This window comes from Mustelus asterias, unplaced genomic scaffold (genome assembly GCF_964213995.1).
Source record: "Mustelus asterias unplaced genomic scaffold, sMusAst1.hap1.1 HAP1_SCAFFOLD_4037, whole genome shotgun sequence".
Lineage (NCBI taxonomy): Eukaryota > Metazoa > Chordata > Chondrichthyes > Carcharhiniformes > Triakidae > Mustelus > Mustelus asterias.
This window is the reverse complement of record NW_027593982.1, coordinates 4,216-23,891: the sequence shown is the minus strand read 5'-3', so window position 1 is coordinate 23,891 and position 19,676 is coordinate 4,216. Positions and strand designations below refer to the sequence as shown.

Here is a 19,676-nt window from a genome sequence, read left to right as displayed (position 1 = left end):
TCCCTCCGCCCCTCCGTGCCCCTCCCCTCCGGCCCCTCCGTGCCCCTCCCTCCCCTCCGTGCCCCTCCCTCCGCCCCTCCGTGCCCCTCCCTCCGCCCCTCCGTGCCCCTCCCTCCGCCCCTCCGTGCCCCTCCCTCCGCCCCTCCGTGCCCCTCCCTCCGCCCCTCCGTGCCCCTCCCTCCGCCCCTCCGTGCCCCTCCCTCCGCCCCTCCGTGCCCCTCCCTCCGCCCCTCCGTGCCCCTCCCTCCGCCCCTCCGTGCCCCTCCCACCGCCCCTCCGTGCCCCTCCCTCCGCCCCTCCGTGCCCCTCCCTCCGCCCCTCCGTGCCCCTCCCTCCGCCCCTCCGTGCCCCTCCCTCCGCCCCTCCGTGCCCCTCCCTCCGCCCTCCGTGCCCCTCCCTCCGCCCCTCCGTGCCCCCCTCCGCCCCTCCGTGCCCCCCTCCGCCCCTCCGTGCCCCCCCTCCGCCACTCCGTGCCCCCCCTCCGCCCGTCCGTGCCCCCCTCCGCCCGTCCGTGCCCATATTCAGCAGACCTTGCTATCCCTGTCTGTGTTTCTACCAGTGAAGCGGAATCAGTGTAATCCTGGTTTTGATCTGTGTTGAAGGTGGCACTGTGGAATTGGCTGGATAGTGACGATGAGATGAGCAAACAGCTGCTAAAGGCAGTGACTGGAGCACGAGTGGCTCACTCCCTTTACCAGTACCTGAGCGGCCAGGATCTAATTGACATGTACAAGGTAAAGAGAGAGGGCGCTTTACTCTGTATCTAACCCCGTGCTGTACCTGTCCTGGGAGTGTTTGATGGGGACAGTGTAGAGGGAGCTTTACTCTGTATCTAACCCCGTGCTGTACCTGTCCTGGGAGTGTTTGACGGGGGACAGTGTAGAGGGAGCTTTACTCTGTATCTAACCCCGTGCTGTACCTGTCCTGGGAGTGTTTGATGAGGACAGTGTAGAGGGATCTTTACTCTGCATCTAACCTCGTGCTGTACCTATCCTGGGAGTGTTTGGTGGGGACAGTGTAGAGAGAGTTTTACTCTGTATCTAACCCCATGCTGTACCTGCCCTGGGAGTGTTTGATGGGGACAGTGTAGAGAGAGTTTACTCTGTATCTAACTCCGTGCTGTACCTGTCCTGGGAGTGTTTGATGAGGACAGTGTAGAGGGATCTTTACTCTGTATCTAACCCCGTGCTGTACCTATCCTGGGAGTATTTGGTGGGGACAGTGTAGAGTGAGCTTTACTCAGTATCTAACCCCATGCTGTACCTGTCCTGGGAGCGTTTGATGGGGACAGTGTAGAGTGAGCTTTACTCAGTATCTAACCCCGTGCTGTACCTGTCCTGGGAGTGTTTGATGAGGGACAGTGCAGAGAGAGTTTTACTCTGTATCTAACCCCATGCTGTCCCTGTCCTGGGGGTGTTTGATGGGGACAGTGCAGAGAGAGTTTTACTCTGTATCTAACCCCATACTGTCCCTGTCCTGGGAATGTTTGATGGGGACAGTGCAGAGAGAGTTTTACTCTGTATCTAACCCCGTGCTGTACCTGTCCTGGGAGTGTTTGATGAGGACAGTGCAGAGGGATCTTTACTCTGCATCTAACCTCGTGCTGTACCTATCCTGGGAGTGTTTGGTGGGGACAGTGTAGAGAGAGTTTTACTCTGTATCTAACCCCATGCTGTACCTGCCCTGGGAGTGTTTGATGGGGACAGTGTAGAGAGAGTTTATTCTGTATCTAACTCCGTGCTGTACTTGTCCTGGGAGTGTTTGATGAGGACCATGTAGAGGGATCTTTACTCTGCATCTAACATCGTGCTGTACCTATCCTGGGAGTGTTTGGTGGGGACAGTGTAGAGTGAGCTTTACTCAGTATCTAACCCCATGCTGTACCTGTCCTGGGAGCGTTTGATGGGGACAGTGTAGAGTGAGCTTTACTCAGTATCTAACCCCGTGCTGTACCTGTCCTGGGAGTGTTTGATGGGGGACAGTGCAGAGAGAGTTTTACTCTGTATCTAACCCCATGCTGTACCTGTCCTGGGAGTGTTTGATGGGGACAGTGCAGAGAGAGTTTTACTCTGTATCTAACCCCATGCTGTCCCTGTCCTGGGAGTGTTTGATGGGGACAGTGCAGAGAGAGTTTTACTCTGTATCTAACCCCATGCTGTCCCTGTCCTGGGAGTGTTTGATGGGGACAGTGCAGAGAGAGTTTTACTCTGTATCTAACCCCGTGCTGTACCTGTCCTGGGAGTGTTTGATGGGGGACAGTGTAGAGGGAGCTTTACTCTGTATCTAACCCCGTGCTGTACCTGTCCTGGGAGTGTTTGATAGGGGACAATGTAGAGGGAGCTTTACTCTGTATCTAACCCCGTGCTGTACCTGTCCTGGGAGTGTTTGATGGGGACAGTGTAGAGGGAGCTTTACTCTGTATCTAGCCCCGTGCTGTACCTGTCCTGGGAGTGTTTGATGGGGACAGTGTAGAGGGAGCTTTACTCTGTATCTAACCCCGTGCTGTACCTGTCCTGGAAGTTGGCCTCTATCTCTCTTTCCAGATGCTTTAGGTTGGAAGCTGTTTTATGAAACCTGCCCATCTCTTGCCCTGATTAACCACTTGCTGCCTTTCACCCGCAGAGGCAGTGCATCCTTGGCATCGTGCAGTTTGTGAAGGAAAATCCCCGGGCCTCGCCATCCCAGCTGAACAAGGAGCTGGAGAAGCAAGTACTGCTGTTTGCAGCGAGGGTCCATGCTCTGGGGTAACTCCTGAATGTTCCTGAACTCCTTTCCCACTCTTCAACGGGACCAACCTTGCACTGAGCTGCCCCCAATTGGCCTTGTTTGTTAAATTCCGACATAATTGTTACTGCTGTTCCCCGGAACATTCCCTGTTTGCCGTTGACTCTGTGACCAAGACCCTGAAGGTTTGAAGATGAGGATTTTTTCCTGTGCCAGTGAAAGGAATTTTGACCGTAAGTTTCCCAGGTTAGGACGCAAAGTGGTGATGATAAACCCTTTTACACAAAATTAAATCTCTGTGACCAAACACTGCTGCTGAATGTGTCGTTTTGTTGTGATTGAAACTCCAGTTTTGTCTTTTGTGAACAACTAAAGTTAAGTTTATTTATCGTTCACAAGGCTTACATTAACACTGCAAAGAAGTTACTGTGAAAATCCCCTAGTTGCCACACTCCTGTTCGGGTACACTGAGGGAGAATTTAGCACGGCCAATCCACCCTAACCAGCACGCCTTTGGACTGTGGGAGGAAACCGGAGCACCCGGACGAAACCCACGCAGGCACGGGGAGAACGTGCAGACTCCACACAGACAGTGACCCGAGCCGGGAATTGAACCCGGGTTCCTGGCGCTGTGAGGCAGTGGCGCTAACCCACTGTGCCACAAGAATCATTGATTTAGATCCAGACTCAATCCAGCCTCTGTCAGAATGTCATTTCCAGAGCTGAGAGAGTTGGAGTGGAACAGAAACACCAGGAGAGCTCGGCGGCACAGAGTGGTTAACACTGCTGCCTCACAGCTCCAGGGACCTGGGTTCGATTCCGGGGTCGGGTCACCGTCTGTGTGGAGTCTGCACATTCTCCCCGTGTCTGCGTGGGTTTCCTCCGGGTGCTCCGGTTTCCTCCCACAGTCTGAAGGACGTGCTGGTTAGGGTGCACTGACCTGAACAGGCGTGTGGGGACTAGGGGAATTTCACAGTAACTTCATTGCAGTGTTAATATAAGCATTACTTGTGACTAATAAATAATAGTGGTTGGGCTGAAGGGCCTTGAGAACATTTGGTGAAATTCATCTGTTCCTGCCTGTCCACTGCCTTTGGGAGCCAGATGGAGGCGCGGTCGCTGAAGGCCGGGTGGTGGCGCTGTGGCTGTCGGCAGAGGCCGGTCGGTGGCGGCCGGGCGCTGTCGCTGGAGGCCGGGCGGTGCCGCTGTCGCTGGAGGCCGGGCGGTGGCGCTGTCGCTGGAGGCCGGGCGGTGGCGCTGTCGCTGGAGGCCGACCTGGGCGATGGCGCTGGAGGCCGGGCGGTGGCGCTGTCGCTGGAGGCCGAGCTGGGCGATGGCGCTGTCGGTGGAGGCCGGTTGGTGGTGGCGCTGTCGGTGGCGGCCGGGCGATGGCGCTGTCGGTGGCGGCCGGGCGGTGGCGCTGTCGCTGGAGGCCGGGCGGTGGCGCTGTCGGTGGCGGCCGAGCTGGGCGCTGTCGGTGGAGGCCGGGTGGTGGCGCTGTCGGTGGCGGCCGAGCTGGGCGGTGGCGCTGTCGCTGGAGGCCGGGGCGGGTGGTGGCGCTGTCGGTGGAGGCCGGGCTGGGCGGTGGCGCTGTCGCTGGAGGCCGGGCCGGGCGGTGGCGCTGTCGCTGGAGGCCGGGCCGGGCGGTGGCGCTGTCGCTGGAGGCCGGGCGGTGGCGCTGTCGGTGGCGGCCGAGCTGGGCGCTGTCGGTGGAGGCCGGGTGGTGGCGCTGTCGGTGGCGGCCGAGCTGGGCGGTGGCGCTGTCGCTGGAGGCCGGGGCGGGTGGTGGCGCTGTCGGTGGAGGCCGGGCTGGGCGGTGGCGCTGTCGCTGGAGGCCGGGCCGGGCGGTGGCGCTGTCGCTGGAGGCCGGGCCGGGCGGTGGCGCTGTCGCTGGAGGCCGGGCTGGGCGGGTTGCGGCTCCGGCTGAAGATGGCGGCTGAGGGCGGAGGGAAGGAGCTGAACGAGATCAAGTCGCAGTTCCGGACCCGGGAGGGAGCCTACAAGCTGCTGAGTCTGTCCGAGTACAGCCGCCCCAACCGGGTGCCGCTGAGCGCCACCCAGGGCACCAACCCGGTGCGGGTCTCCATGGTGAACGTGCGGGACCAGAGCGGCAGCGGGGACCGCATCTGCTTCAATGTGGGCCGCGAACTCTACCTCTACCTGTACCGGGGGCCCAGGAAGGTGAGGCCGCGGCTCCCGGGCCCTCAGAGCCCGGCCCCATGGGGAGGGCAAGGGGCAGCTATTGACCCGGCCGAGGTCAAACTGGGTGGTCAAAGGTTGCATTCGGCTGCCAAGAGGTCATGGGTTGGGTTCAGGTACACACAGGTCAAAGGTAAGGTTCAGGTACACACAGGTCAAAGGTTGGGTTCAGGTACACACAGATTGGGTTCAGGTACACACAGGTCAAAGGTTGGGTTCAGATACACACAGGTCAAATGTTGGGTTCAGATACACAGGTCAAAGGTTGGGTTCGGTACACAGGTCAAAGGTAAGGTTCAGGTATACACAGGTCAAAGGTTGTGTTAAGGTACACACAGGTCAAGGGTTGGGTTCAGGAACACAGAGGTCAAAGGTTTGGTTCGCGATAATTAAAAGTTTGAGTTCAGGCAGTGGGAAGACTGTTTTTTTGGGGGGGTTTGTAGATGAGAGTGGGGGCGGCATGCGCTACAGGAGACCATCACAGAGCAAAGAAATGAGCAGAATGCCAGTGTGGAAAAGAATCTGATCTGTTCCAGCAGTGAGGGATATGAATTTGTAAAGTTGTTAGTGTCTGACAGTGGAATTATTCAGACAGTTTTTCAGAGAATCAGGCTCTGAATTCACAAATTGAACTCCGCAAAATCAAACAGTTCCTATCAAACATTCTCTGTGATAGAGACAGTGTAGAGGGAGCAATACTCTGTATCTAACCCCGTGCTGTACCTGTCCTGGGAGTGTTCGATGGGAACAGTGCAGAGGGAGCTTTACTCTGTATCTAACACCGTGCTGTACCTGTCCTGGGGAGTGTTTGATGGGGACAGTGTAGAGGGAGCTTTACTCTGTATCTAACCCCAGCTGTGCCTGTCCTTCGGAGTGTTTGATGGAGAAAGTGTAGAGGGAGCTTTGCACTATATTTAGCCCTGTGCTGTTCGTATCCTGGGTGTGTTTGATGGGGACAGTGTAGAGGGAGCTTTGCTCTGTATCTAACACCGTGCTGTACCTGTCCTGGGAGTGTTTGATGGGGACAGTATAGCAAGAGATTAACTCTGTACCGAACCCATGCTGCATTTGCCCTGGGAATGTTTGATGGGGACAGTGTAGAGAAAGTTTTACTCTGTATCTAACCCCATGCTGTGCCTGTCCTGGGAGTGTTTGGTGGGGACTGTGTATAGGGAGCTTTACTCTGTATCTAACCCCGTGCTATCCCTGTCCTGTGAGTGTCTGATGGGGACAATGAAGAGGGAGCTTTACTCTGTATCTAATCCCATACTGTACCTGTCCTGGAGTCTTTGAAGGGGACAGTGTAGAGGGAGCTTTACTCTGTATCTAACCCCGTGCTGTACCTGTCCTGGGAGTGTTTGATGGAGGGCAGTGGAGAGGGTGCTTTACACTGTATCTAACCCCGTGCTGTACCTGCCCTGGGAGTGTTTGATGGGGGGGCAGTGTAGAGGGTGCTTTACTCTGTATCTCACCACGTGTTGTATCTGTCCTGGGAGTGTTTGATGGAGGCAGTGTAGAGGGAGCTTTACTCTGTATCTAATCCTGTGCTGTACCTGTCCTGGGAGTGTTTGATGGGGACAGTGTAGAGGGAGCTTTACTCTGTATCTAACCCCGTGCTGTACCTGTCCTGGGAGTGTTTGATGGGGGGGCAGTGTAGTGGGTGCTTTACTCTGTATCTAACCCCGTGCTGTACCTGTCCTGGGAGTGTTTGATGGGGGCAGTGTAGAGGGTGCTTTACTTTGTATCTAACCCCGTGCTGTATCTGTCCTGGGAGTGTTTGATGGGGGACAGTGTAGAGGGAGCTTTACTCTGTATCTAACCCCATGCTGTACCTGTCCTGGGAGTGTTTGATGGGGGACAGTGTAGAAGGAGCTTTACTCTGTATCTAACCCCGTGCTGTACCTGTCCTGGGAATGTTTGATGGAGACAGTGCAGAGAAATTTACTCTAACGCTGTCCTGGGTGTGTTTCATGGCAACTGTATCCAGGCCACTGTCCAGTGACTAAATTTCAAAATAAGATTCTTCCCTGGGGGCCGAGTTTAGAAGCAGGGGTAAATATTCTCAGTGGCATTTCGGACAGTAACAAGAAATGCCTTCACTCAGATTGTGAAATCACAGAATGAGGGTTGTGTTGGTGTGTGGGAGTTGAGGTTAAAGGTGAACCTCGATCTGATTGATCGACTGGGCAGATTCGAGTGGCTGTACCGCTTGTTTCCCATGTCTCTCGCGTCTCTCAGCGTTTGGTGTTGGGTTGAAAGAGGTGCAAGGCCTTTCGAAACAATGCCTCTCCTTGCTCTGTTATCATCGAGTCATGGAAATCTAGAATTCCCACCCCCTATCAAACAAGCCATTGCATCTGGGAGTCAATTGAAAATATAAAAACTGAACAAAATATTTTTGGTTTGCGTGGGTACTTGCAGATGGAATTGAGATAGAGTTCAAAGCTCACCTTGTTGAACTGTGGGTCAGCATCGATGGGCTGACTCTGTTGCTATGTCCCTAACGTGTTGTGCCAGGGTTTTAGAACGCAAACAATGTGTAAAAAAATTGTTTATTTATTAGTCACAAGTTAGGCTTATATTCACACTGCAAGATACTGTGAAATTCCCCTAGTCACCACACTCTGTTCGGGTACACTGAGGGAGAATTTAGCACGGCCAATGCACCTAACCAGCACATCTTTGGAATGTGGGAGGAAACCCACGCAGACACGGGGAGAACGTGCAGACTCCACACAGACAGTGACCCAAGCCGGGAATCAAACCCGGGTCCCTGACGCTGTGAGGCAGCAGTGCTCACCACTGTGCCACCGTGCCGCCCTAGAGTTTCTCCATCTGGTATACTTAGAGCACCTCCTTGGCCTCTTGTTTACAGCCGCGGTTGTGTCACCATGGTGGGATTTGGGCCATTGGTTTGATGCGAGTTGTAAAATGTTCACTCTGTGCTGAGACCCTGAGCTATCTCAACGAGTAATGAGTCTTTCGTGTTCCCCTCAGGCAGCCGATCTCAGTAAACCCATCGACAAACGTATCTACAAAGGGACACAGCCCACCTGTCATGACTTTAACCAGTTCACTGCCACGCCCGACAGCGTCTCACTTGTGGTCGGCTTCTCGGCGGGACAGGTCCAGTATCTGGATCCGATCAAGAAAGAAACCAGCAAGTTGTTCAACGAAGAGGTAGTGTGGTCGCCCCATGTATGTGCTGCACTTTTCAGACCTGTGTGTGACTTGGACAGTAACCAGAAGGGCAGAGTTTTCTGTCACCCTGTCGGAGAATAGCCCTAGTCTGTTCCCCTTGCAGCGTCGCTCACCCATCACCCTCGTGCTTGTGATTAAATGCTGCCTCGATTTTACATTCTGATCTTTGTTTTCAAACCTCTCGTGGCCTTGCCCCCTTTCTATCTCTCTCACACCCTTCCAGGTCTCTGCGCCTCCTCAGATTCTGGCCTTCCGTGCATTCCCAATTTTAATCCCGCCACCATTGAGGCCCAAAATTCTGGAATTCTCTCCCTTTCATCTAAGCCAGTCCTGGATGCCGACTTAGGACAAAGAACAAAGAAAATTACAGCACAGGAACAGGCCCTTCGGCCCTCCAAGCCTGCACCGACCATGCTGCCTGACTGAACTAAAACCCCCTACCCTTCCGGGGACCATATCCCTCTATTCCCATCCTATTCATGTATTTGTCCAGACGCCCCTTAAAAGTCACTATCGTATCTGCTTCCACTACCTCCCCTGGCAGTGAGTTCCAGGCACCCACCATCCTCTGTGTAAAAAATCTTGCCTCGTACATCTCCTTTAAACCTTGCCCCTCGCACCTTAAACCTGTGCCCCTAGTAAAAGGGCCCTGTGCCACCCTGGGGAAAAACTTCTGACTATCCACTCTATCCATGCCCCTCATAATCTTGTAGACTTCTATCAGGTCGCCCCTCAACCTCCATCGCTCCAGTGAGAACAAACCAAGTTTCTCCAATCTCTCCTCATAACTATGCCCTCCATACCAGGCAACATCCTGGTAAATCTTTTCCGTACCTCTCTCCAAAACCACCACCTGGTAGTGTGGCGACCAGAATTGAACACAATAGCCCAAGTGCGGCCTAACTAAGGTTCTATAAAGCTGCAACATGACTTGTCAGTTTTTAAACTCAATGCCCTGGCTGATGAAGGCAAGCATGCCATATGCCTTAACTATTTTCTCTACCTGTTTTGCCACTTTCAGTGCCCTGTGTACACCCAGATCTCTCTGCCTATCAATACTCTCAAGGGTTCTGCCATTTACTGTATATTTCCTGTCTGTATTAGATCTTCCAAAATGCATTACCTCACATTTGTCCGGATTAAACTCCATCTGCCATCTCTCCGCCCAAGTCTCCAACCGATTTATATCCTGCTGCATCCTCTGATGGTCCTCATCGCTATCCACAAATCCACCAACCTTGGTGTCGTCCGCAAAACTTACTAATCAAACCAGTTACATTTTCCTCCAAATCATTTATATATATTACAAACGGCAAAGGTCCCAGCACAGATCCCTGAGGAATGCCACTTGTCACAGCCCTCCATTCAGAATCACACCTTTACACTGCTACCCTCTGTTGTCTATGACCGAGCTAGTTCTGTATCCATCTTGCCAGCTCACCATTGATCCCGTGCGACTTTCTGCACTAGTCTGCCATGAGGGACCTTGTCAAAGGCCTTACTGAAGTTCATGTAGACAACATCCACTGTCCTGCCCTCATCAATCATCTTCGTCACTTCCTCGAAAAACTCAATCAAGTTCGTGAGACATGACCTCCCCTTCACAAAACCATGTTGCCTCTCGCTAAAACGTCCACTTATTTCCAAGTGGGAGTAAATCCTGTCTCGAAGAATCCTCTCCAATAATTTCCCTACCACTGACCTAAGGCTCACCGACCTGTAATTACCTGGATTATTCTTGCCATCCTTCTTAAAGGAACAACATTGGTTATTCTCCAATATTCTGGGACCTCCCCTGTAGCCAGTGAGGATACAAAAATTTCTCTCAAGGCCCCAGCAATTTCATCCCTTGCTTCTCTCAATATTCTGGGGTATATCCCAACAGGCCCTAGGGACTTGTCTACCTTAATGTTTCTCAAGAACTACCACCTTTCTGATCTCGACGTGACCCAAACTATCTACACACCTTTCCCCAGACTCATCATCCACCAAGTCCTTCTCTTTGGTGAATACTGACGCAAGGTACTCATTTAATACCTCGCCCACCTCCTCTGGCTCCACACATAGGTTCTCTCCCCTGTCCGTGAGTGGGCCAACCCTCTCCCTGGCTACCCTCTTGCTCTTTATATATGTGTAAAAAGCCTTGGGATTTTCCTTAATCCTGCTGGCCAATGATTTTTCATGGCCCCTTTTAGCCCTCCTTACTCGTTGCTTAAGTTTCTTTGTACTTTCCTTGTATTCCACACTTGCGTCATGTGTTCCTAACCTCCCAGCCTTGCTGAATGCTTCCTTTTTCTTTGACCAAGCTTTCAAACATTTGCCGCAATATCCCGTTAGGTGCCTCGGCGTCACAATTTGTTGCTGATGCTCCTGTGAATGCGGCCTAACGACACGGCACTGCATTAAAGGCGCCACCTCAATGCAAGTGGCTGTCGATCTTCAGGGTACCCGGGTCTACCCTTGGCGATGGCACTGGTTCCATTCAGCTGCGGGTCAACGCGCTGGGGTCTGGAATATTTACCCTCTGTCATCCTTTCCCTGGGGGTGAAGAGGGGAAGGGTAAGTCGTCAGATGGGAGATGGAACGTGGGCCGTGTTAATGTTGAATTCGCGCTGCAATAGAATTCAAATTAGCAATGCAGTACAGCGGGGAGGGATCATTGCCCGAGTATATAAACCAGGGAGGAACCTGTGAGTCTGTGACTGCACTGCGCTGTCTTGGAAATAAACCTGTTTTAAGATGCAGGTTGGCTCCAGACTCATTCTTCCTCAACATACAATTATTGGTATTAACAGGTGTCACTGGCTAGGCCAGTATTTATCGCCTGTCTCTGATCTCCCTTGAGAAGTTGGTGATGAGCCACCACCTTGAACCGCTGCCACCCATGTGGTGTAGGTAAACCCATAGTGCTGTTAGAGAGTGTCTTAGGAACTGCAAGGACCTGGAAGCCTTTTATTGAGCGCCGGAACTGAGAAGATCCTCTTGTTAAGATCCTCCTCCCATTCTGCGACCACTCAAAATGATATTTTTCATGAAAATTCTAATTATCCCGACCCCCTAATCCTACCCCATCCTCCCCCCTCCCCCAGCTGTTAACCCGCACTGTTGTGTCGTACCGTGTACGGGGTCTCCTTGTGCCCCATTTTCAAACAACTTTCTTCCCACTGCATGCACCAAACAGTGTGAATGGCACACGGGATCTCAGAGACTTACCTGAGTTAGATTTGAGCCCAGGTCTTCCCGTATCTTGTCTTTTCGTGTTTGGGACTTGTGGGGGAGAGAGGAGGTGGGAATGCAGTGTGCAATCGGTCAGATAACCTTTTTAAACCTTTTGAAATTGGCAAGACATTTCTGCATTTCAAATATATTTCGTCGCTGCCATGAGATTGATATTGTGGGTTAAACTCTCCACACCTCCCTCCTCATTTCCAAAGCTCATCCAATTAAAGTTTGTTTGTTTATTAGTCACAAGTAAGGCTTACATTAACACTGCAATGAAGTTACTGTGAAATTTCCCCCAGTCGCCACACTCCGGCGCCTGTTCGGGTCAATGCACCCTCACCAGCACGTCTTTCAGAATGTGTGGGAGGAAACCGGAGCACCCGGAGGAAACCCACGCAGACACGGGGAGAACATGCAAACTCCACACAGACAGTGACCCAAGCCGGGAATCGAACCCAGGTCCCTGGCGCTGTGAGGCAGCAGTGCTAACCACTGTACCGTTCTGCGATGGCTGGGAATTCATGACAATTCTCCACGTCACGGAGTTTAGTTGCCAGTGCGAGGTTTGTGTAGAAAGTAGCCCCGACACCACTTTCAGTAACTTACTTCAAAGCGATCAGCATCTGGGCATGTTTTGACTGTGAACAGAATTCCCACTCACCTGAAGAAGGAGCTTGGGGCTCCGAAAGCTTGTGTGGCTTTTGCTACCAAATAAACCTGTTGGACTTCAACCTGGTGTTGTTAAACTTCTCACTGTGTTTACCCCAGTCCAACGCCGGCATCTCCACATCATGTTTTGACTAACAGGCCCCCCGTGTCCCTCTCCTTCCCCAGGTAGCTACCAATGAGACTGGGAAACCCCTGAGAGAGATGGGTTGGGATACCAAATCCCCTCATTGCTGCCAGTTTTGCTTCAGTGCAGAAGTTTAAAGATTTTTTCTTCCTCTTTGCTGTGCAGCGATTCATCGACAAGACCAAGGTGACCTGCTTGAAGTGGATGCCAGAGTCCGAGAGCCTTTTCCTCGTCGCCCACACCAGTGGCAACCTCTACCTCTACAATGTGGAGCACCCATGTGGCACCAACGCACCCCACTACCAGCCGCTGAAACAGGGGCCTGGCTTCGCAGTGTACACCTGCAAAAGCAAATCGAGCCGGAATCCGCTACTCAAGTGGTCGGTCGGTGAGGGCGCCCTGCACGAGTTTGCCTTCGCCCCTGACGGCAAACACGTGGCATGTGCCAGTCAAGATGGCAGCCTGCGGGTCTTCCACTTTGATTCGATGGAGCTTTACGGCGCGATGAAGAGCTACTTTGGGGGGTTGCTTTGCGTGTGCTGGAGCCCGGACGGCAGGTACATCGTGACGGGGGGTGAGGATGACCTGGTGACGGTCTGGTCCTTTTGGGACTGCCGGGTGATCGCCCGGGGTCACGGCCACAAGTCTTGGGTCAGCGTGGTGGCCTTTGATCCTTACACGAGCAGCGTCGATGACGGGGAACAGCCCGAGTTCAGCGGCAGCGACGAGGACTTTCAGGAGCACGCCCCGTTTGGCCGCAACCGGACCAGCAGCACTTTATCCAGACTTTCCAAGCACAACTCGACAGACGGCCGGGCAACAAATGTGACCTACCGCTTTGGCTCTGTGGGGCAGGACACACAGTTCTGCCTGTGGGACTTGACGGAAGACATTCTGTTCCCCCATCAGCCCCTCTCACGAGCTCGGACACACACAAATGTGGTGAACACGGCCGTGCCGGGCTCCCTGAGCTGTGGAAGCCACACTGGCGGCCTCGCGCTGGAAGTTAACAATGCCAACTCCATCCCGCACTCGCTGTCCCGGTCCAACAGTCTTCCCCACCCGGCCGTTACGAACGCCAACAGCAAGGCCCACACGACGGACGGGGGCGTGCCTTTCAGCATCAGCAAGTTTGCCACGCTGACGCTCCACGAGCGCAAAGATAAAAACGCAGAGAAGGACCACAAGCGGAACCACAGCATCGGGCACGTCATCAGCAAGAGCAACGACAAGCTCAACCTGGTCACCAGAAACAAACTGGATCCGGCAAAGACTCTGGGGACCACCTTGTGCCCCCGCATGGACGAGGTGCCCTTGCTGGAGCCCTTGGTCTGTAAAAAGATCGCACACGAGAGACTAACGGTGTTGATATTCTTGGAGGATTGCATCGTCACTGCTTGCCAAGAAGGCTTCATTTGCACATGGGCACGGCCAGGTAAAGTGGTGAGTATGGGAGGGATGGAGACAGGCCAGAGATCCCTGCACCCCCCCCAAATTCTGGCCTCTCATGCACCCTCACTTCTATTCATTCCACCACTGGCAGCCATGCCTTCACCTGCCATCTCCATAAAGGCTTCCCTAACCCCCTTGCCGGTCTCTTTGCCACCCATTCCTTTTAAAACTGCTTTTAAAACCCACCTCTTTGACCAACCCATCTAAATATCTCCTTCAGTGTTTGGCAACACTGCTGTGAAATGCCTTGGGATGTTTTTATTCTATCAAGGATACTATACAAATTAAGTGGTTAGTTGCAAATAAACCATTGCAAAATCATCGAGATTTACAGCCCTTCAACTCGTCCAGGCTTCCTGAACTAGTCCCATCTGTCTGTGTCTGGCCCATATCCCTCTTAGTCTTTCCCATCCACGTAGCTGTCTTGTTTGAGAAGAGCTCAAGAACATCCTCAGTCTTAGTGGACACCCACAGGACAAGTGACAAAGGCTCTTGGAGCACTTTGTGCACATGGAACCCTGATTGATCTACTCTTTCTGGGCCCTTAAACATGCCCAGTTCTCTTTGCTCCACTGTTGATGGCCGTGCCCTCAGCAACCCTAAACTCCGGAATTCACTTCTTGAATCTCTCCATGTCTCTGCTTTGTAAAACCATTAAAACCCACCTCCAAACCTTTGATTACCTGTCCACTTATCTCTTTTTGTCAGGTGATGCTCCTTCTACTACTTGTAGGGTGCCACCTCCATGTTGCTGTGCATCCAAAAACCTACAGGGATAGCTAAACAGAGTAGAGAATAATGAGTGAGCCCCCTCTCCACCAATGGTGGGACTTTGAACTTACAACAACTTGAATTTATATAGTGCCTTTAATGCAATAAAGGCACTATTTAAATTACTTGAGGCGATTACTTGAAGAGATGGCCAAAAGCTTGGTCAGAGATGTAGCTTTTAAGGAGTGTCCTGGAGGTAGGAGGAGAGGTTTAGGGAGGGGGTCCCCAGAGCTTGGGGCCCAGGCAGCTGTGGTCACGGCCTCCAGTCACAGATCAATTAAACTCGGGGACACACAAGGAACCATAATGAGATGAGCTCAGGCATGTGGGGATGGAGGAGATTACAGAATTAGGAAGAGGCAAAGCCCATGTAGGGATTGGAAAGCGAGGATGGGTATTTTAAAATCGAGGCATTACTTGACTGGGAGCCTCGCCTAGACGTATATAAGGATCTGTGCACAGTGAAGAAGAGGGCAAACGAGGTTATTTTGTACCAGTATTTGTACTGTTAACTCCTGGCTCTGCTGTATGTCAAATTAATTCGATTGTACCCTTGTATGTTTGCTCAGGGATTCTGTTCTTTGCTATTCTTTCCCTGGGGATGTTCACCTTTTCTGGGTGTAGTTCATTGATACCTGTCAGAGGGGAACAGCCATTGAACCTTCAGTAAGATATGCGCTTAACTCCATATTCCTGTCTTTTCCCGACATCCCTTTGGTTCACAAAAACTCTGAATTAAAACTTACAATTGATCTAGCATGAATTGTTGCACAGTTAGCGCTCTACAACATCTGATGATAGTTTCATTCTGTTACTGAAACTTGTTCTCAAGGGGCAATTTGGAATGGGCAAAAAAATACTGGCCTAGTCAGCAAAGTTCAAATCCCATAAATGGGGCGGCACGGTAGCACAGTGGTTAGCACTGCTGCTTCACAGCTCCAGGGACCTGGGTTCGATTCCCGGCTCGGGTCACTGTCTGTGTGGAGTCTGCACATTCTCCTCGTGTCTGCGTGGGTTTCCTCCGGGTGCTCCGGTTTCCTCCCAAAGATGTGTGGGTTAGGTTGATTGGCCGTGCTAAAATTGCCCCTTAGTGTTTTGAGATGTGTAGGTTAGAGGGATTAGTGGGTAAAATATGAGTAGGGTCTGGGTGGGATTGTGGTTGGTGCAGACTCGATGGGCCGAATGGCCTCTTTCTGTACTGTAGGGTTTCTATGATTCTATGAAATGAGTTTTTTTTTAAAGTTCCAGACACCCTAGACTCTTTAACCAGCAGAATTTCAACCAGCAGAGAATTCTTCGAGACGGGATTTACTCCCACTTGGAAGTAAGTGGACATATTAGCGAGAGAGGCAACACGGTTTTGTGAAGGGGAGGTCGTGTCTCACTAACTTGATCGGGGTTTTTGAGGAAGTGACGAAGATGATTGATGAGGGTAGGGCAGTGGATTTGTCTACATGGACTTCAGTAAGGCCTTTGACAAGGTTCCTCATGACAGACTGGTGCAGAAGGTGAAGTCGCAGGGGATCAGAGGTGAGCTGGCAAGGTGAATACAGAACTGGCTCGTGTTTGAATGGAGTGCTGTGACAAGTGGCATTCCTCAGGGATCAGTGCTGGGACCTTTGCTGTTTGTAATATATATAAATGATTTGGAGGAGAATGTAACTGGTTTGATTAGTAAGTTTGGACAACAGCAAGGTTGGTGGAATTGCGGATAGCGATGAGGACCATCAGAGGATAGAGCAGGATTATAGATCGGTTGGAGACTTGGAGGAGAGATGGCAGATGGAACAAATGTGAGGTAATGCTTTTTGGAAAGTAATACAGATGGGAAATATACAATAAATGGCAGAACCTATAAGAGCATTGATAGGCAGAGGGATCTGGGTGTACAGGTAGACAGGTCACTAAAAGTGGCATCGTAGGTGAAGGTAGTCAAGAAGGCTGCACTTGGAATATAGTGTTCAATTCTGGTCGCCACGCTACCAGAAGGATGTGGAGGCTTTGGAGAGGGTACAGAAAAGATTTACCAGGGTGTTGCCTGGTATGGAGGGCATTAGCTATGAGGAGAAGTTGGAGAAACTTGGTTTGTTCTCACTGGAACGACGGAGGTTGAGGGGCGCCCTGATAGACGTCTACAAGATGATGAGGGGCATGGACAGAGTGGATAGTCTGAAGCTTTTTCCCAGGGTGAAAGAGTTCACTACTAGGGGGCATAGGTTTGCGAGGGGCAAGATTTAAAGGAGATGTACGAGGCAGGCTTTTTACACACAGTGGTGGGTGCCTGGAACACGCTGCTGGGGGAGGTAGTGGAAGCAGATGCAATAATGACTTTTAATGGGCGTTTTGACAAATACATGGATAGGATGGGAATAGAGGGATGTGGTTCCCAGAAGAGTAGGGGGTTTTAGTTCAGTCGGGCAGCATGGTCGGTGCAGGGTTTTAGGGCCGAAGGGCCTGTTCCTGTGCTGTAATTTTCTTTGTCCTTTGAAATAGCTTCTCTCGTCTACCTGAGTAGTTCATCCTCCTCGCTTGAAATTTTTGATTGAATTGTCCCTTAATTTTCCAAATTCCAGGGAATACCACCCGAGTTCATGTGAACTCTCCTTGTTGTTTAACCTTTGGAATCCGGGTATTATTCTCGTAAATCTAGGCTGCACTCCCTCCAAGGCCAATATGTCCTGCCACAATACTCCAGGTATCCTTCCCCCTTCTGGTGCTTTAGCCCTGGTCGTTTTTTCAAAGAGCAGTGATGCCTTGGAGGGTTTTGAGCCCGTGTCCCCAAAGCATAAACCCTGGACCTCTGAATTACTCGTCCGGTGACATTACCATGACCCCTAGCGTCTCACCTCCAATGCAATTGAGTGGGTGCAATAGTCTTGAGGGGCTGAACCAACCTGTTCCTTTCGAGCTTCCTTGTTTTAAATAATCCCTGCCATTTGATTTGGGGGGGGGGGGGGGAGGGTTCAGTGACTATCAAATCATACAACATAGAAGGTAATTTGGTTCACCGTGTCTGTGCTAACTCTTTTTTTGACTATCCTATCCCACTGTCCTGCTCTTTCCCAATGGCACTGTAGATTTTGTTTTGCTCCTGCAAGCATCTATCCAGATCTCTTTTGATAGTTACTGTGTGGAGAGTTTGAATTTCCCTCCTGGCTGGTATTTTAAGGCTGTGGCTCCTTTGTTTACCCGGCACATCGTGGTAACCTGTGCGTATTTTCTCTTTTTAGGGTCTGCTGTCGGCACAGAATCAGGCTAACTCGCCAAGTGGGACCGTGGTGTAGCTGGTACTGAGGCAAAAGTACTTTCTGCCGCTTGGGCACTGCCAGTATCCCGGCACTCACCCGTCGATTGCCGGAGCTGCTGACGCACTGACACTCCCGGTTCCGGGACGGGGAATCCCCCCAAACTGCACCCATCACTGGGATCTGGGAAAAACTCCTTTATTTATTAATAGTTTGAAACTAAATCCCTCGGTGGAGCTCGAACCTCAAATCACTTCTAATTTATGTAACTGTACAGTCTAAATGTCACCCCGCGAGCCATGCGGGGAGGGGGGAGCTTTATCAGTGTCTTACTCCAGAATAGATTATTATATATTGTGTACATAGACAAACCGGGCAATCAGTGTAATTCTCATCACAGTATCAGGAACGAGCAAAGAGCAATACAAGTCCCACGAGCGTCAGAAGTAGGATTTGGTCAAAGACGAGGCCCCAATTTTTAGAAAGGTTCATCTCCAATCTGTCGCAGAGAGAGGGATTGAGGCCTTGACGGAACAATGCTGCTGCTGTTTGCAGTGCGGGCCAGTGGAGCATTGATGGGCACCATTTTATTTTTTATTTGCACTTAACTTGAGTTGTTCTACCGGAAAGTGAGCTGCGGTGCACTACATTTGGTGGCATTAGCTCTGGCCATGAATCTTGTCTATGCTGTGATTTGCAAATGATAACAAACAACTGATTTCTCCTTTATTAAAATATTTAAAATATCTTTCTAACACGGTGGGGGTTGCTTTTCTTGACTTGGGCGAGAGAGAGAGCAGAGTGAATCTCCGCGGGCTGTATGAGGCAGCATGCACGATGATTTGTATTTATTACCGACCGAGAGGAGAAATCTCTTCCGTCATGAGGTTGCGAATCTTTGAAATTCTTTACTCCAAAGGGACTGTGGATACCACTGATATGCAAGACTGAGATCGGAGGATTTTTGGGTGCGAAAGGAATCGTGACAGGTGGGAATAGGAGGCTGAGGTAGAAGATCGACCGCGATCTTGTTGAGGTGGTTTGAGGGCATCCTCCTCGTTTTGTAATGCCTCCATTTTAAATAGCTGCCCACCCAATTTATCTGAGCCCTTCGGCAAGCAAGGGGAGCCAGCTGGATTTTGCTGACAGTCCCAGTCTTTAGCCAACTTCAACACGGGTGTTTTGTCAATTGGTGTGCCTGGAAAAATGGCTGAACGGTGACACTTTCCCAGGTTTTAAGGGGGTACGGTAGCACAGTGGTTAGCACTGCTGCTTCACAGCTCCAGGGACCGGGGTTCGATTCCCGGCTTGGGTCACTGTGTGGAGTTTGCACATTCTCCTCGTGTCTGCGTGGGTTTCCTCCAGCTGCTCCGGTTTCCTCCCACACTCCAAAGGTGTGTGGGTTAGGTTGATTGGCCATGCTAAAATTGCCCTTAGTGTCCTGAGATGCGTAGATTAGAGGGATTAGCAGGTAAAATATGTAGAGATATGGGGGTAGGGCCTGGGTGGGATTGTGGTCGGTGCAGACTCGATGGGCCGAATGGCCTCTTTCTGTACTGTAGGGTTTCTATGATTAAAATGCTCCTGTTGGTTTGAGGGTAAAATTTCCTGTCTGCCTGTTCATCCCAAACAGATTTGGTGTGTAAACAGACTTGAGACCCAGGAACATAGGTATCCACTCCTCATCTGGTATCTGGGCAACATGTCCATTATAGTGTAAATGGATGTGGTCCAATGGGGCCCACTTGTGGTTTGAATTTGTTCCTGTGTCTTGCAGCAGTTGGTGGTTCACTGCTCAATCTAGAAAAACATTGCCAATCTTGCAGTGCCCTTTGGCCTCTGGGTTTTGAGTGGAAGGGTCACAGGGTTTTCCCCTCTCCAGACCTCACTTCTGGCCATCCCAGTCCAGTCCCTGGCTGAAAGGAACCAAACAGCAAAAAAAAAAATGTCCATGTTGTTTGTCAGGAAGCTCACAGCATAATTAGGGCTCAAAATGTGGAGAAACGGTTGTGATGGGAGGGAGAGTCTGAGAGGAAAGAGGCTGAGGATGGTGAGGGGTAAGAAAAGGA

At 51.6% G+C, this 19,676-nt stretch overlaps 1 protein-coding gene and 1 long non-coding RNA gene across 5 annotated transcripts; both read left to right on the top strand.

The window, feature by feature from the left end:
* The first annotated feature begins 600 nt into the window (after positions 1–600).
* LOC144490924 (uncharacterized) lies at positions 601–3,031 on the top strand. Its single transcript, XR_013497368.1, has 2 exons — positions 601–734; positions 2,623–3,031. It is a non-coding gene; the product is annotated as an uncharacterized LOC144490924 (long non-coding RNA).
* Positions 3,032–4,504: 1,473 nt separating this feature from the next.
* Positions 4,505–18,366, top strand: LOC144490923 (WD repeat-containing protein 20-like). Of its 4 annotated transcripts, none has more exons than XM_078208604.1 (4): positions 4,505–4,905; positions 7,921–8,103; positions 12,305–13,582; positions 17,593–18,360. In XM_078208604.1, the coding sequence occupies exons 1-4, from the start codon at positions 4,654–4,656 to the stop codon at positions 17,644–17,646; spliced, it is 1,767 nt and encodes a 588-aa protein (XP_078064730.1). In that variant the 5' UTR covers positions 4,505–4,653; the 3' UTR covers positions 17,647–18,360. The 4 variants fall into 4 exon arrangements, with proteins under 4 accessions (XP_078064730.1, XP_078064734.1, XP_078064733.1 ...); XM_078208608.1 differs by having other exon boundaries at positions 4,643–4,797; positions 12,305–13,574; positions 17,593–18,366; XM_078208607.1 differs by having other exon boundaries at positions 4,643–4,797.
* The last annotated feature ends 1,310 nt before the right edge of the window (positions 18,367–19,676 follow it).

What these genes read in the sequence shown, in the direction of transcription:
- LOC144490923 (XM_078208604.1), top strand. Translation starts at nt 4,654, where the DNA reads ATGGCGGCTGAGGGCGGAGGGAAGGAGCTGAACGAGATCAAGTCGCAG. An exon ending in TGTACCGGGGGCCCAGGAAG is followed by an intron (nt 4,906 to 7,920) that starts GTGAGGCCGCGG and finishes TGTTCCCCTCAG; the next exon opens with GCAGCCGATCTCAGTAAACC. An exon ending in GGGCACGGCCAGGTAAAGTG is followed by an intron (nt 13,583 to 17,592) that starts GTGAGTATGGGA and finishes TTCTCTTTTTAG; the next exon opens with GGTCTGCTGTCGGCACAGAA.